The following is a 15,939-nucleotide window of genomic DNA, read 5'->3' as shown; positions in this document are numbered from 1 at the left end:
AGGCTCTCAAGCTTCCATATGTTCCCAGTCTCCATCTCTAATCTCTGAAGCAAACGTTTTGAAGTCTCGATCTTGAAAGGTAAGCGCTCAAACTCTCATCTCCATTTCGATTTCATTTAGCTCAAACCCAAACAAAATAGAAGTATCTTTCAACTCTTCTCTCTGCAAAATAGGAACCCCAACTAGGAATTTAGGTCAGATTCCTGCATTTGGATACCAGATTAACTCGACATACCATTGTTTTCTAGTTTCAACTCGACACACTATTGTTTTTCAGTTGCAAAATATGAACCCTAACTCTGAACTCTTTGGTAAGAATCGTTTCACTTGACACCAGGGGTGGAGCCAGCCTTCTGTTAGGGGGTTCATTCGAATCCCCTGCGGCGAAATTTTTTATTATTTATACGTGGTTAAAATTATTTTTTTATGTATATAATAGATGTTGAACCTTCTTCGGTTAGTTCGTGTGTTAGTTCTTTAGATATTGAACCCCTTATTAAAAATCCTAACTCCCCCACTGCTTGACACACCACTGAAAATAAAGATTTTAGTGGTTTGGGTGTTATGAAAATATGATATTTTAACTCTGAACTTTTTCCATTTCATTTAGCTTGAAGTAAGATTGGTACTTTCTCAAAAATAGGGGTTCTAGAAATTTGAATGTTCTGAAAATAGAGATTTTTTTTAGAAGTAAATTTTTCTGAAAATAGATGTTAGGGTTCAAGCAAGCATTTGGAGTTAGGTTCAAGCATTTTACTAGTTTGTTATAGTTTTATATTGCAGGTAACTTTTATTGTTGTGACTACTGACTACCGACACATTCTCTCTCTAAAAGGTATCTCTTTTTATCACCTTAACAATAGCTTTCTTTTCCAGTAAAATGTGTTGATATAAATTTTATGTTTATACTTTTGTTTGGGTTCATTTTTTGGTAATAAATAATGTTAGTATAATATTGAATCTAGTGTTAAACAACTGCTTCTGTTTGATTTTGGTATTCCGATTTAGGATCTTTTGAACTTGTGTGATATATAACTTCTTTTTAGTTTTGCGATTGATATTCTAAAATGGTTCTTTATGTTTTTCTCACTTGAAATGTACTCGTGCTGGGAGTTTATTAAAACAACCTCTCTATCTAAATCAAAAATATTAGATTAGACATTTAATAATCATCAAAAATTTATGTTCAAGGAGATAATGATCAGTTTATACACTATAAAGTCTAGGTTAGATGTGGTACAATGAGTTGTTGCTGAAATAAGTAATGTGAAACTTCAATAACATAGTAATATAATGAAATAAAGATTTTCTCAAAGTGCTGAAATAAGCCTCAATAATCTATTGAAATAAGGAACTTCTCAGAGTGTATTTAGAAACAACATTGGATAATCTAATGTTCCATGCTAAAATAAGTCTCAATTAAAGCTAACGACTCCTAAAAGCCGGCATTATTAGTTGTAGAATTGTTTGAAATCAATTCTGTTTACCTTTTAGAAAATCAATACATCATCGCTTTTTCAGTTTAAGTTCATCAGTGTCTTGCTTCTCTGCCAAGTGTTTAGACATTGACGCTATTTTGTTTTCTCATGGTGCCACAAGATTGAGAGCTGCATGATTAACTAAACACGCAGTTAATAATATATTCTATCACGTGCAAGCTAACTCGACTAAATAAACCTCTAGTCCTCATGATGGAAGATGCTAAATGAAGTAAAGCACTTTGCATTTCATCAATGTGTTGCATGATTAAGAAAACATAGTGAAGTTTGTAATAGCGTCTGGTAGGAGGCCTTTACATGTTCTTAATTCGCCAATTAAACTTGAGAATAAAATTATATACTGTTATTGTTCCATGTTCTTGTTAATTATCAAGACAATCTAATGTTAAAATGTTACAAATATTTGTTGCTATAACCTCATCATCAAGATCTGGTTGATATTCGCTCGAAGTAAGCCTTGCTCTTCATTTCTATCTCTGATTTAGCTCAAGATTTAAGTCTCGAGGTATTTACTTTACTAAATCTAATAAGGATGAAGATTGTTTTCATTATCTTGAGACTGTGAGATTAATGAAAAGTTTGAAGGATTCTTATTATGTTGTTGTGGTGGGTGTTTTTGGCAATTAGTTCTTGTTGGAGGAATGCATTTCTAAATTTTAACTTGTTCATTGGTTTTATTTGCTAGAAGAATGCATTCTAGACTTTAACTTTTTTCACTAATTTTATTTGTTGGAGGAATTGTTGTACTTATAGAGGAAAGTCACGTGATTGTCTTATAAATTGTCTTTTTGAAATAAAATTCTTATTTTTCTAATTTTTTTGACATAATGGGTGTTAAAGGCTTTTAATGTTCATATTTCATATATTGTGATTTCACGTGTTATCTGTTAGTTGACTTTAAACATGTTCTTCTCCTGATTTTAATCATCTTAATTAGTCATACCTTATAAGGGTAGAGCGGCTGATCTGATAGGTCCATATCTAGTGTAGTATTTACCTTCAATTTGTTTTCTTCCTCTAGTTTTTCTAATTTCAGACAATTTTAGAAGCAAACAACTCCTACCAATTTGGATGATGTTCGGACCATATATAGCTTTACTGAAGCCAAATCAGAGAAAGATAAGTTTGTGAAGGAGAATTAGTTCTTTCTCTTCTGATCTGTTTCACTGTTCAGCAAATCTGATGAGTGAATCTCTTTTCAATTTCTTCTTTTTAATCTTGAAATCATTAGTTACATGTCATTTTCTACCTTTAAGATAAAATTGATTAGCCAACTACTTGTATATTAGTAAGCTTTACATGTAATGACCTTCTGTTTGTTGCTGGTGAAGTGTAGTATTTGGCTCTTATTTCTTTTCTTCCTCTAGTTTTTTCACACACAAGAAAGTGTTGTTTTGTACTACAAGTTGACTGTAATGTTTCAATTCCTTTTGTTTATCATCAATTTGTGAGATTAATATAGTAAGTAGATAGTTTCAATAGGTTGACTGTAACTAGAATTCTTAAATATGTTGATTATTTGAATTAAAATGCTTTAATAGTTTAGTAAGTTGACTAAAATTAGAATGCTTTAGTAACTGTTTTGTAAGTTTACTATAATCACTAAGTGCTTTAGTAGCTCATAAGCTTTTTTTAAGTCTGTCTAGTGAGAAACTTTAGAAATTGTTCTTGCTTTGTCAATATGCATATTTTGTCAGAATTTGATGAATATGAATGAGAGTACCTTCTGGTCAATTAGTTTTTGCTTGTTACTAATTACTTTGTAAATTTAAACATTATTAGGTACATGAATAATCCAGAGCGTAGTTGGATGTATGAGAGGCTGGATGGCAGAGGGGCTATTAATTTTAATTTCGTAACTGGAGTAGATAAATTTATCTAATTTACATGTTCGCAACAGAATCGCATGAGTGGCAACAAAGTTAGATGTCCATGTAAAAAATGTCACAACTTTAAGTTCATGGATGTTGAAACTGTTAAACATCACCTTTACAAGTCTGGATTTGTTGATAACCATTTTGATTGGAAGCATCAAGGGGAAATAATGTGATCGATGAGATTTCTTCTGATCAGGATTTTTATAATGGTGCTCAACCTGAATTAGGATATGATAATCCATACCGACAAATGATTTTTGATGCAGTTGGTCCTAACTTTCCCAAGATTCGAGTTGGCAATATTTTAGAAATATTGAATCCGAGTCGTCTCATCCTTGTGAACCTTCAATGGAGGAAGATCCTAATCTCGAGTCTCAAAAGTTATATGATTTGCTACAGGCAGCTGATGCAAAACTATATCCTGGTTCTTCCCTCTCTCAATTTGCGATTGTCTCTCGAATGTTAAATATTAAGATGAAGAACAATATGTCACATAGAGGCTATAACCAAATGATGCAATTGTTGGAAGAGGCTTTACCTGAAGATAACATAGTTCTTGATAGTTATTATCAGACCAAGAAACTAGTGCGTAGCTTGGGTTTGCCAGTTGAAAAGATTGATTGTTGTGAATCAGGATGTATGTTGTATTGGGGTGATGATGAACACCTTACATCATGTAAATTTTGTGGCCATGAGAGATACAAGCGTCGTGTTGGCTGTCGTAAGAGGAAATTGATCCCTTTAGGCAGTCTAGGAGTAAATACTTTTCATGGCCAGTGATTGTCACACCTTATAATTTACCTCCAGGAATGTGTAAAGGGATCAATTTCCTATTACGAGAGCCAACACAACACTTGTATCTCTCATGGCCACAAAATGTACAAGATGTAAGGTGTTCATCATCACCCCAATACAATATACATTTTGACTCACAACAATCAATCTTTTCAACTGGCAAACCCAAGCTATGCACTAGCTTCTTGGTCTAATAATAGCTATCATGCACTATGTTATCTTTAGGTAAAGCCTCTTTCAACAATTGCATCATTTGGTTATAGCCTTTTTGTGACATATTGTTCTCTATTTTAATATTTAATATTCGAGAGACAACCTCAAGTTGAGAGAGGGAAGAATCAGGATATAATTTTGAATTAGTTACTGTAGAAAATCATATAACTTTTGGGACTCGGGATTTGGATCTTCCTCCATTGAAGGTTCACAAAGATGAGATGACTCGGGTTCAATATTTCTAAAAGATTGCCACTCGAACCTTGGGAAAAGTTAGGACCAGCTGCATCAAAAATCATTTGTCGGTATGGATTATCATATCCTAATTTAGGTTGAGCACCACTATACAAATTCTAATAAGAAGAAATATCATCGATCACATCTTTTTCCCCTTGATGCTTTCAAACAAAATAGTTATCAACAAATCCAGACTTATAAATGTGATGTTTAATAGTTTTAACATCCATGAACTAAAAGTTGTGACCTTTTTTACATGGACATCTAACTTTGTTGTCGCTCATGCAATCGATTTTGTTGCGAACATGTAAATTGGATAAATTTATCCACTTCAGTTACGGAATTAGAATTAATACCCCCTCGGCCATCCAACCTCTCATACATCCAATCACGCTCTAGATTATTCATGTTCCTAATAATGTTTAAATTTACAAAGTAATTAGTAACAAGCAAAAACTAATTTACCCGAAGGTATTCTCATTCATATTCATCGAATTCTGACAAAATATGCATATTGACAAATCAAGAACAATTTTTAAAGTTGTTCACTAGGCAGACTTAAAAAAAACTTATGAGCTACTAAAGCAGTTAGTGATTATAGGAAACTTACAAAACAATTACTAAAGCATTCTAACTTTAGTCAACTTACAGAACAATTAAAAATTTCTAATTCAAATAATCAACATACTTAAGCATTCTAGTTACAGTCAACTTATTGAAACTATCTGCTTACTATATTAATCTCACAAAATTGATGATAAACAAAAGGAATTGAAGCATTACAGTCAACTTGTAGTACAAACAACATTTCCTGTGTGTGAAAAATTAGAGGAAGAAAAGAAATTGGTGCCAAATACTACACTTCACCAACAACAAACAGAAGGTCATTACATGTAAAACTTACTAATGAACAAGTAGTTGGCTAATCAATTTTATCGTTTTAAAAAAAATGACATGTAACTAATGGTTTCAAGATTAAAAAGAAGTAATTGAAAAGAGATTCACTCTTCAGATCTGCTGAACAGTGAAACAAATCAGAAGAGAAAGAACTAATTCTCCTTCACAAACTTATATCTGGCTTCAGTAAAGTTATATATGGTCTGAACATCATTCAAATTGGTAGGAGTTGTATGCTTCTAAAATTGTCTGAAATTAGAAAAACTAGAGGAAGAAAAGAAATTGAAGACAAATACTATACTAGATATGGACCTATCAGATCAGCCGCTCTACCCTTATAGGGTATGACTAATTAAGATGGTTAAAATCAGGGGAAAAACGTGTTTAAAGTCAACTAACAGCGAACACATGAAAGCACAATATATGAAATATGAACATTAAAAGACTTTAGCACCCGCTATGCCAAAAAAATAAGCAAAAACAAGAATCTTTATTTCAGAAAGACAATTTATAAGACAGTCACATGACTTTCCTCTATAAGTACAACAATTACTCCAACAAATAAAATCAATGAAAAAAGTTAAAGTCTAGAATGTATTCTTCTAGCAAATAAAATCAATGAACAAGTTAAAATTTAGAAATGCATTCTTCCAACAGGAACTAATCGCCAAAAACCCCACCACAACAACAGAATAAGAATTCTTCAATCTTTTCATTAATCTCTTAAAAAAAGCTCTAACTCGAATAGTCTCAAGATAATGACAACAATCTTCATCCTTATTAGATTTAGTAAAGTAAATACCTCGAGACTTAAATCTTGAGCTAAATCAGAGATAGAAATGAAGAGCAAGGCTTACTTCAAGCGAATATCAACTAGATCTTGATGATGAGGTTATAGCAACAAATATCTGTAATATTTTAACATTAGATTGTCTTGATAATTAACAAGAACATGGAACAATAACAGTATATAATTTTCTTCGCAAGTTTAATTGGCGAATTAAGAACATGTAAAGGCCTCATATCAAATGCTATTACAAACTTCACTTTGTTCTCTTAATCAGGCAGAACATTGATGAAATGAAAGAGCTTGACTTCATTTAGCCTCTTCCATCATGAGGACTAGAGGTTCATTTAGTCGAGTTAGCTTGCACGTGTTAGAATATATTATTAACTGCGTGTTTAGTAAATCAAGCAGCTCCAAAACTTGTGGCACCATGAGAAAACAAAATAGCGTCAACGTCTAAACACTTGGCAGAGAAGCAAGACACTGATGAACTTAAACTGAAAAAGCGATGATGTATTTATTTTCTGAAAGGTAACCAAAATTGATTTCAAATAATTCTACAACTAATAATGTCGACTTCTAGGAGTCGTCAGCTTTAATTGAGGCTTATTTCAGCATGGAACATTAGATTATCCAATGTTGTTTCTAAATGCACTCTGAGAAGTTCCTTATTTCAACAGATTCTTGAGGCTTATTTCAACACTTTGAGAAATCTTTTATTTCATTATATTACTATGTTATTGAAGTTTCACATTACTTATTTCAGCAACAACTCACTGTACCACATCTAGCCTAGACTTTATAGTGTATAAATTGTTCATTCTCTCCTTGAACATAAAATTTTGATGATTAATAAATGTCTAATCTAATATTTTTGGTTTAGATAGAGAGAGTGTTTTAATAAACTTGCGGCTCGAGTACATTTCAAGTGAGAAAAACATAGAGAACCACTTTAGAATATTAATCGGAAAACTAAAAAGAAGTTATATAACACACAAGTTCAAAAGATCCTAAATCGAAATACCAAAATCAATCAAAAACAACTTTTTAGCACTAGATTCAATATTACGCTAACATTATTTATTATCAAAAAATGAACCCAAACAAAAGTATAAAGAAAAAATTTATATCAACACATTTTAATGGAAAAAAAAGCTATTGTGGAGGTGAGAAAAAGAGAGATACCTTTTACATAGAGAATGTGTCGGTAGTCAGTAGTCACAACAATAAAAGTTACTTGCAATATAAAACTAAAACAAATCAATGTGCAATCAATGTAAAATGCCTGAACCTAACTCCAAATGTTTGCTTGAACCCTAACACCTATTTTCAGAAAACTTTACTACTAAACAATCCTCTACTTTCGGAGCATTCAAATTTCTAGAACCCCTATTTTTGAGAAAGTACCAATCTTACTTCAAGCTGAATGAAATGGAAAGAGTTCAAAGTTAAAATATCATATTTTCATAACACCAAAACCACTAAAATCTCTATTTTCAATGGTGTGTCATGTGAAACGATTCTGACCAAAGAGTTCAGAGTTAGGGTTCATATTTTGCAACTGAAAAACAATGGTGTGTCGAGTTGAAATTGGAAAACAATGGTATGCCGAGTTAATCTGATATCCAAATGCCGGAATCTGATCGAAATTCCTAGTTGGGGTTCCTATTTTGCAAAGAGAAGAGTTGAAAGATACTCCTATTTAGTTTGGGTTTGAGTTAAATGAAATCGAAATAGAGATGTGAGTTTGAGCGCTTACCTTTCGAGATGGTGGAGACTTCAAAACATTTGCCTCAGAGCTTCGAGATGGAGACTAGGAAGATATGGAAGCTTCAGAGCTTGAGAGTCTTCATTGGAGTTTCAGAGCTTGAGAGCGTGAGTTTCTAGAGAGGGACTTGAAATGTTGAAAATTTTGTGCCCTAGAATATATCACTTTAAAAAGTTTAGCAACAGAACTAGTGACAGATTCTAACATTCGTCGCTCTCAAATAAATATATATATTTAGAAAAAATTATATTGACAGATATTTTCGTCACTATATAATATAAATTTTATAAAAATATATTTAAAAGTTTAGCAACCTTTTTTCGTCACTAATTTCGTCGCCCAATATTAGTTAAATTTGTCACCCCTACTTTGTTACTAAATCTGTAGGGAAAATTAGACGCCAAAATTTCATGCTAATATTTAGCGACGAATTAAATATTCCGTTGCAAATCCATCGCTATATTATAAATCAAAAAATTATTTGTTAATTTTTCAACAAAATGGTTATTCCGTCGCAAATCCGTCGTTATATAGTGACAGAATATTGTCCATCGCTAATATCCGTCGCTAAACACTATTTTTTAGTAGCGCAAGAGGCAACAAATAGAATTCACCATTAGGGTTCCTCCTCTTCTTCTTTTCTTAGATATTAGTAGCTAAACACTCTTGTTCTGGTGTTGCGGCTACGGGTAATTTTGGAACATCGATTGTTTTGAATTAATGTTGGTTATCACTTACATTACTTTTGTATTCTTTTTTTAGTATTTCATGCTTGATCACCATAGAAACAAATATATTGTCTACGTACTCTTAAACTTGGGAGACGAAGAGGTAGATAGACCATAGACCAAAGGATACAAAGAGCTCGATCTCTCTTGCATATGATCACTTGTTCATATTCGTGTTTAGGATTGACACCCGAACACTACAAGAAAACTGTGAATTACATGGGGATTATCCTAGGGATTAGTATGAAAATTTGAAGGAAAATAAGTTTCCTGCGGATTTCATACTAATGCCCATGAAAATCCCCATGTAATTCACACTTTTTTGTAGTGGAACGAACATCGGGCTTGGTTACCAAACAAGATGAAATATAAATGCTCACCAATTTAGTCTGTCTATCCTGGCTCAACGATGTAATTAGACAGTCAATTGGAGTAGGCGATTAGAGGACGAGAGATCGTGATCATAAAATCAACCCTGTAAATCAGTAATTTGATAACCGTAGTTAATTCATTATATGAGATGTGATATAGGAAACCTTAAGTATGTTGTAGCCCTGAAATTTTCCAACCATTATAAGTAAATTTTATTGTTTCATTCTTGCATTCTTAGTATTTAAATATAAATGAAATACTTTTGGCATACCTGAATTTTAATAATTAGACTAGTATAATTTAGTAAAATAGTTTATTGACAATTTCTTTGGGTTCGATAATCCGTTCTTTTAGAGCCACTATATTACTTGCGTGACCAAATACACTTGTGAGCAGCAAGTTTTTAAGTTTCAAAAACCTTGAAAAAAATATGTTAAAAGATGAAAATAATGAAAAAATATACTCCCTCCGTTTCATAAAGAATAACCTAGTTTGACTTGGCACGAAGTTTAAGAAAATAAAGAAGACTTTTGAATTTTGTGGTCCTAAATTAAAATTATGTCAAATGTACAAAATTGTCCTTTAATCTTGTGGCCTTAAACATGTCACGTGGAAAGCTGAAAGTAAAATGTTACCAAAAAAAGAAAAAGGTCATTCTTTTTTAAACAAACTAAAAAGGAAATGAGGTCATTCTTTTTTAAACGGAGGGAGTAAAAGTAATATTTAGAAATTATATCAAAGTAAATACTTTTATGTATAAAATACGAAAAATGCATAGATTCCCCCCTGATCTTATCTCGAAAAGTCAGTTACACGCTTAAACTATTATGACGACCTATTACACACCTTTACTATTTAAAAGTGAATTTAGTTACCCCCGGGATGTGTAACACCACTCTCACAATATGTGGTGTATTACACTCGCTACCACATCACTGACATGTTAGCGCCATGTCAGAAATTTAAAAAAATTATGTTCCTTTTTATTTTTAATTAACTTTTCTTTTGTTAACTTTATTCTACACTAATTAATCTCTAATTAATTAACAAAAACTCTCTAATAATTATATTTTCTTCATAGTAAAATTACAAAGAAAAAAATTTCAACAATGGCCGCCAAGAACACTAATCAAAATCTGGAGTTGATTCATGGAGTAGGACATTCTTCCGTTCACTCAAAGAAGCCCACCATAACTGTGGCGGCTAAGAAACCCCCAAAATTCTTCTTCCGTTCACTCAAAGAAGCCCACCATAACTGTGGCGGCTAAGAATCCCCCAAAATTCTATTCCGCCGATGACATTAAAAAACCCTTTGTTAACCAACACAAATCCAAACCCACAAAACTTAAATTGATGATAAGTAATTTGCTAAGCAAGCTGAGAAAAGTCAAAGAAGGAAGAAGGAGAGATTTTGGCTTAAAAGAAAGAGGAGAAAAATGTGCTTCTTCAAGAGGGTGGGGTGAAGAAGAAGAAGGGGATGAGTTGTGAAGAAGAAGAGATGTGGAGGGTGGATGGGGTTTAATTGAATTTTGATTTATTTTTTCTACTTCTATAAATCTGATGCTCCTATTTTTATTTTTTTTTAAATTATTTTGCCACATCAGTTTTAGGGGGTAGATAAATTCACTTTTAAGTAGTAAAGGTGTATAATAGGGCGTAATAATAGCTTAAGCGTGTAATTGACTTTTTGGAACAAGTTCAGGAGGGAATCTATACCTTTTCTCGTATAAAATAATTTTTAAAAATTATATATATAATGTCGGGTTGATTTGATCTCGAGTTGACTTTTTAGTTAAAACTAAACCAATCCAAATATAATCAATTTTTTTTCAATACCAAATCAAATCAAACCAAACCATTAATCATATTTTTTTCTGATTTAACTCGATCTGCTGTTTGATTCGATTTTCGATGAAGACCGATCAAATGTCTATTTGCTTGGGAATTTAACTACACTTATATAGGTACAACACTTGAATGACATGTGATACATATGTTAAAGACCAATCAAATGTCTATTTGTTTGGGAATTTAGCTACACTTGGCACATGAAATTTCTCTGTTATAGCTAGTTAAGTTCATTATCTTTATTCTCTTTTATATATTAGTCTGATAGTTTGAAAAAAACAAAATAATATTCAGGTAGAAAATATTATAATTTAAAAGGATATTAATTAATGATAAAATATTTAGTACAAAAGTTTTTATTTTTTATTTATTTTTAAAAATTAGTAATATATGATTATTATTTTTTAAAATATTATAAAGTGAAGAATTAAATCCCATAGATAAAATAAAAAATTATATAGCCAATCAATTGTGTCTACTAAAATTCTCGATGCTTTTTTAGTTTTTAAAGGTATTAATTTTATTTTTAAATTGTTCAAAAGTGAAAAGCCGCCGGTCTTCTTGCAGATTTTCTTGACTGGATTTTATGAAAGTTTGACTAATCAAATCATAAAAGAGTTATATTAGTCAAATTATGTCTTCTTCTTTTTTTGGTATGAGTCAATTCTTGAGAGAGGCAAAATGATTTTGTACTTACTAAATTAGTGGGAATATGTGGGGGGTTTTACATAATAATAAAAATGTTAATTCACGTGACATAAATATTAAATATTTTTTTCATTGTAATTTTTATGTTTACTTTAATTTGATATAAAAATTGAAGAGAAGTATTGATTATATTCCTAAATTTAGTGTGAATTATTAGTTTTATTCTTGAACTATGTGAGTCTTAAAAATATTTTTTTACTTGATTGCCTCAACTTATATATACCTAGATTTTGCAATATAAGTGAAATATACTCCTAAATTCTTGCCAAATTTAGAGGTCTTTTCGACACTTCTGTAGACTTTTAATTAAGAGTTTCATTATTTTACAAGAATTTGAGATTACTTGTTATGTCATGTGGCAGATTGAAGAATCATGATATATCTAAGTTTAGTTAATCAAATAGAAGTATGTTTTTAAGGCGTCAACAATTTAGGTTTGATGGTGTTTCCAATACTTCCCTCTAAAAATATTTTAAAAAATAAAATAAAATTTTTGAGGTAGAAGAAATTTTGACATGTGATTTTATATGTCACCTGGGAAGGAAGTTTCGTCTCAACATTTTCTTGATTTTTTGGCTTTTTTCAAGAACCCAATAAAGTAGCAGCTACCCACTGCCTTGATGACCAGAAATTCCACAATATCTCTTGATTTCAGCTTATGGGTTTCATCCACCATCAGGTTTTGAGCAATATACTTTGTGAAAGCTTGAATTTTTTAGTCTGAATTTGAGTTCTTGATTTTGCTTGAAGCTTCCTTTTGCTTTAAAATTTTGTGGGTCTGTAGATTTTCCATGTTTTCAAGTGTTTTGAACTTAGAAATGAGCCAAAGATGTGATCTTTTTGCTTAAACTTAGAGAAAAACTTCAAGATTTTTTGTAACAATTTGAAAGTGGAAACAAGTGTTATGGAAAAAGAAGTTAGTTTTCAAAGTGAAAAAATGGAAAAACAGCAAAATGGGGTTATGGAGAAGCAGAAAAGTTTTAGGATAGTAATGGAGAGGCAAGTTAGTTTTAGTATTGAGAAGAAAAGGGATAAGGAATCACCAGGGAAAAGAGGGGATGCCCCTCTTCATCTTGCAGCTAGAGCAGGGAATTTAGGAAAGGTGAAAGAAATTATTCAAAAGTTTGATATTAGCAAAGGGGTTAAGGAGTTGTTGTCCTTGCAAAACCAGCAAGGTGAGACTGCATTATATATTGCTGCAGAAAATGGACATACTTTGGTTGTTGTAGAGATTTTGAAACATTTGGACCTTCAAGTTGCTTCTCTTGTAGCAAATAATGGATATGATGCATTCCATGTTGCAGCAAAGCAAGGTCATCTTGGTAAGTTTCAATTAATCATATGAAGTTCTGATTTGGTGTTGATGCAATTAATCTTTCATCCATACCGGTAGTCGTAGTATTACTCATGTAGTTTCTTGTTATTAAATTTCTGTTACTATCTACTGTTTCTTATACTTCGATTATCTCTTATTTTGGTGTAGTTACTGTTCCTTTTTTTCAGAAGGCTTAGTCATTCTTTCTGTAGTGTTTTGTCATGATTTCTTCACTTCTGTTATTTCTTTTTATGGTGATCAAATCCGTGTTATGCTCTATTATTCTCAATTACATGGTAAAATATTCAGAGAAGTTGTGAAACTGTATTGTTAAAGATCAAATTGGTCTGACCAATATAACTATACAATTTGAATAACATGATGGCAAAATACATCTCTGCATCAAGCTGATATTATTGCTTCAATGGTCGTAACGCCAGAAAAATATAGCTTAGGTGTTTGTTAGGAAAAAGAAAAATTCAGTGGGTAATTGCTTGAAGCTTGTTCTAATGACACATGTCAAACTGGAATTCAGAACGTTCTTTTCTTACTTAAACCCCTTAGTAACTTTTTTCATGGTATGACATTGCAGAAGTACTGAAGGAACTGTTACATTCGTTTCCAAACCTGGTTATGGCTACAGATTCATCCAATTCTACAGCCTTACATACAGCAGCTGCCCAGGGACACGTTGATGTCGTAAATCTGCTTCTGGAGATTGATTCGAACCTTGCTAAGATAGCTCGGAACAATGGGAAAACTGTGCTCCATACAGCAGCGAGAATGGGACACTTGGAAATAGTTAAGTCCCTTCTGAGCAAAGATCCTGAGATTGGCTTTCGAACAGATAGTAAAGGCCAAAGTGCCTTGCACATGGCTGTAAAAGGACAAAATGTTGGCATTGTGCTCGAGTTAATAAAACCGAATCCTTCTGTATTGGCCTTGGAAGATAACAAAGGAAATAGAGCTCTTCATATTGCAACAAAAAAGGGACGGCCACAGGTTTGTGTTTGTTTGTATGTATGTTTCCTGTTAAAAAATCATTTCAGAATTTATGTGTTTACTGGTTATGGCACAGATTTGTTTCAAAACCTGGTTAATGAAGAATAACCCAGCTAGAAACAAACAAAAATATTAGGTTCTTTGGTTGATTAAATGCTCCATTTAGGCAATCCATTGTCCTTCTTTCTTGGAAATCTTAGTAGCTCAGTTGGTTGACTACCTGAATTTTCACCTTGTTGGCGAGGGTTCGGTTTCCCACCTTGTAATCTCTTCCCCAACCCCCAATTTCTATTTATTTTTTCTTTTAAGAAAAGTGTCCTTCTCTTGCTCTCTCTGTTTTTAGCATTCATGTTGAAATGCTGCTATGTTGCAATTGCAGATGGTACAATGTCTGATATCAATTGAATGCATCGATCTGAATGCCATTAATAAGTCCGGAGAAACAGCTCTTGATATTGCAGAAAAGTTTGGAATGCCAGAGGTTGTTTCCATTCTGAAGGTGGCGGGAGCTGCCCATTCCAAAGATCATGGGAAGCCCCCAAATAATACTAAGCAACTCAAGCAGACTGTCAGTGATATAAGACATGATGTTCAGTCCCAACTCCAACAGAGTCGTCAGACAGGCTTCAAAGTACGGAAAATTGCTAAGAAAGTGAAGAAGCTCCACATTAGTGGTCTCAACAATGCCATAAACAATGCCACAGTTGTTGCTGTCCTTATTGCTACTGTAGCTTTTGCTGCCATCTTTACTGTGCCTGGTCAGTATGTTGAACAGAAAAAAGATGGCTTTTCGCTTGGTGAAGCAAATGTAGCTGAAAAAGCAGCTTTCATAATCTTCTTCTTGTTTGACAGTATGGCCTTGTTTATTTCCATTGCTGTTGTTGTTGTCCAGACCTCTCTGGTTGTGATTGAACCGAGAGCAAAGAAGCTACTCATATTTTGGATAAACAGGCTCATGTGGGCAGCTTGTCTCTTCATCTCAGTGTCCTTTATTTCACTTGCTTATGTGGTTGTTGGATCGAAAGAAAGATGGCTTGCTATCTTTGCAACTGTGATTGGTAGCACCATAATGATCACTACAATTGGTTCCATGTGTTACTGTGTGGTTCGACATAGGCTAGAAGAGTCAAAGATGAGGAGTATAAGAAGGGCAGGGACTCATTCACATTCATACGCTATGTCTGTGGCATCAGATACAGAGCTCTATGGTGAAAGCTACAAGAGGATGTATGCAGTCTAGGAACAAACAGAAAACTTTTTGCCTATGGTGTCAAATCTCAAGCTCCATGGATGAAAAGGACAAGTTAATATATGCAGTTCTAAACCGTAAAGTTTGGTGAACGTCTCTTCATAGCACGAGGTTCCAAATGGTCTAGCATACGAAGGATTTATGCTAGTTAGGAACTAAAGAGAATGCTTCCACTAGTATATGCAATAATACCGCAGTCATATGGCAATTCTCTGATATGGTGTTCTTGCAACACTAGAATTTGCAACCTGAGGCAAGTCTTGCTTAGAAGTTCGAGATTGAGGCTCTAACAAATCATTCAGTTTTGTTTCCACAACATTTAGCAGTTCAAGAGCAAGTTATCTGGAAGTTTCCTACTATATGGCTACAAAAAGTAGCAAAACAAGAGAGCAGCTTGGTAGCAAGGTGTAGATGGCTGATATACAAAACAAACTTCTAAATGAAAATGTACAGACAAAAATGTTATTTATTTTTTTTGTGATATAATTCATTGTAGTTCTTCTCTTTATAAAATACAGCTTTTTTGCCACTGCTCTTCCAGATGATGAGGTAGAACATTTCTTGCTCCAACTAGACGGTAGTATCTTTGCATGATCAAATACTAACTTCTCAGTTCTCACTCTGCTGACCTTTGATTTCGTATG

At 32.8% G+C, this 15,939-nt stretch overlaps 1 protein-coding gene across 1 annotated transcript; it reads left to right on the top strand.

Moving 5' to 3' along the window:
• The first annotated feature begins 12,360 nt into the window (after positions 1-12,360).
• On the top strand, positions 12,361-15,824 carry LOC125835985 (ankyrin repeat-containing protein At5g02620-like). Its single transcript, XM_049515079.1, has 3 exons — positions 12,361-13,051; positions 13,637-14,046; positions 14,426-15,824. The coding sequence occupies exons 1-3, from the start codon at positions 12,634-12,636 to the stop codon at positions 15,284-15,286; spliced, it is 1,689 nt and encodes a 562-aa protein (XP_049371036.1). The 5' UTR covers positions 12,361-12,633; the 3' UTR covers positions 15,287-15,824.
• The last annotated feature ends 115 nt before the right edge of the window (positions 15,825-15,939 follow it).

This window comes from Solanum verrucosum, unplaced genomic scaffold (assembly GCF_900185275.1).
Source record: "Solanum verrucosum unplaced genomic scaffold, falcon-dt-bn FXZP01000208.1, whole genome shotgun sequence".
NCBI classification, from domain to species: domain Eukaryota; kingdom Viridiplantae; phylum Streptophyta; class Magnoliopsida; order Solanales; family Solanaceae; genus Solanum; species Solanum verrucosum.
Note: the sequence above shows the minus strand (reverse complement) of the source record. Positions and strands in the feature narration are given on the sequence as shown.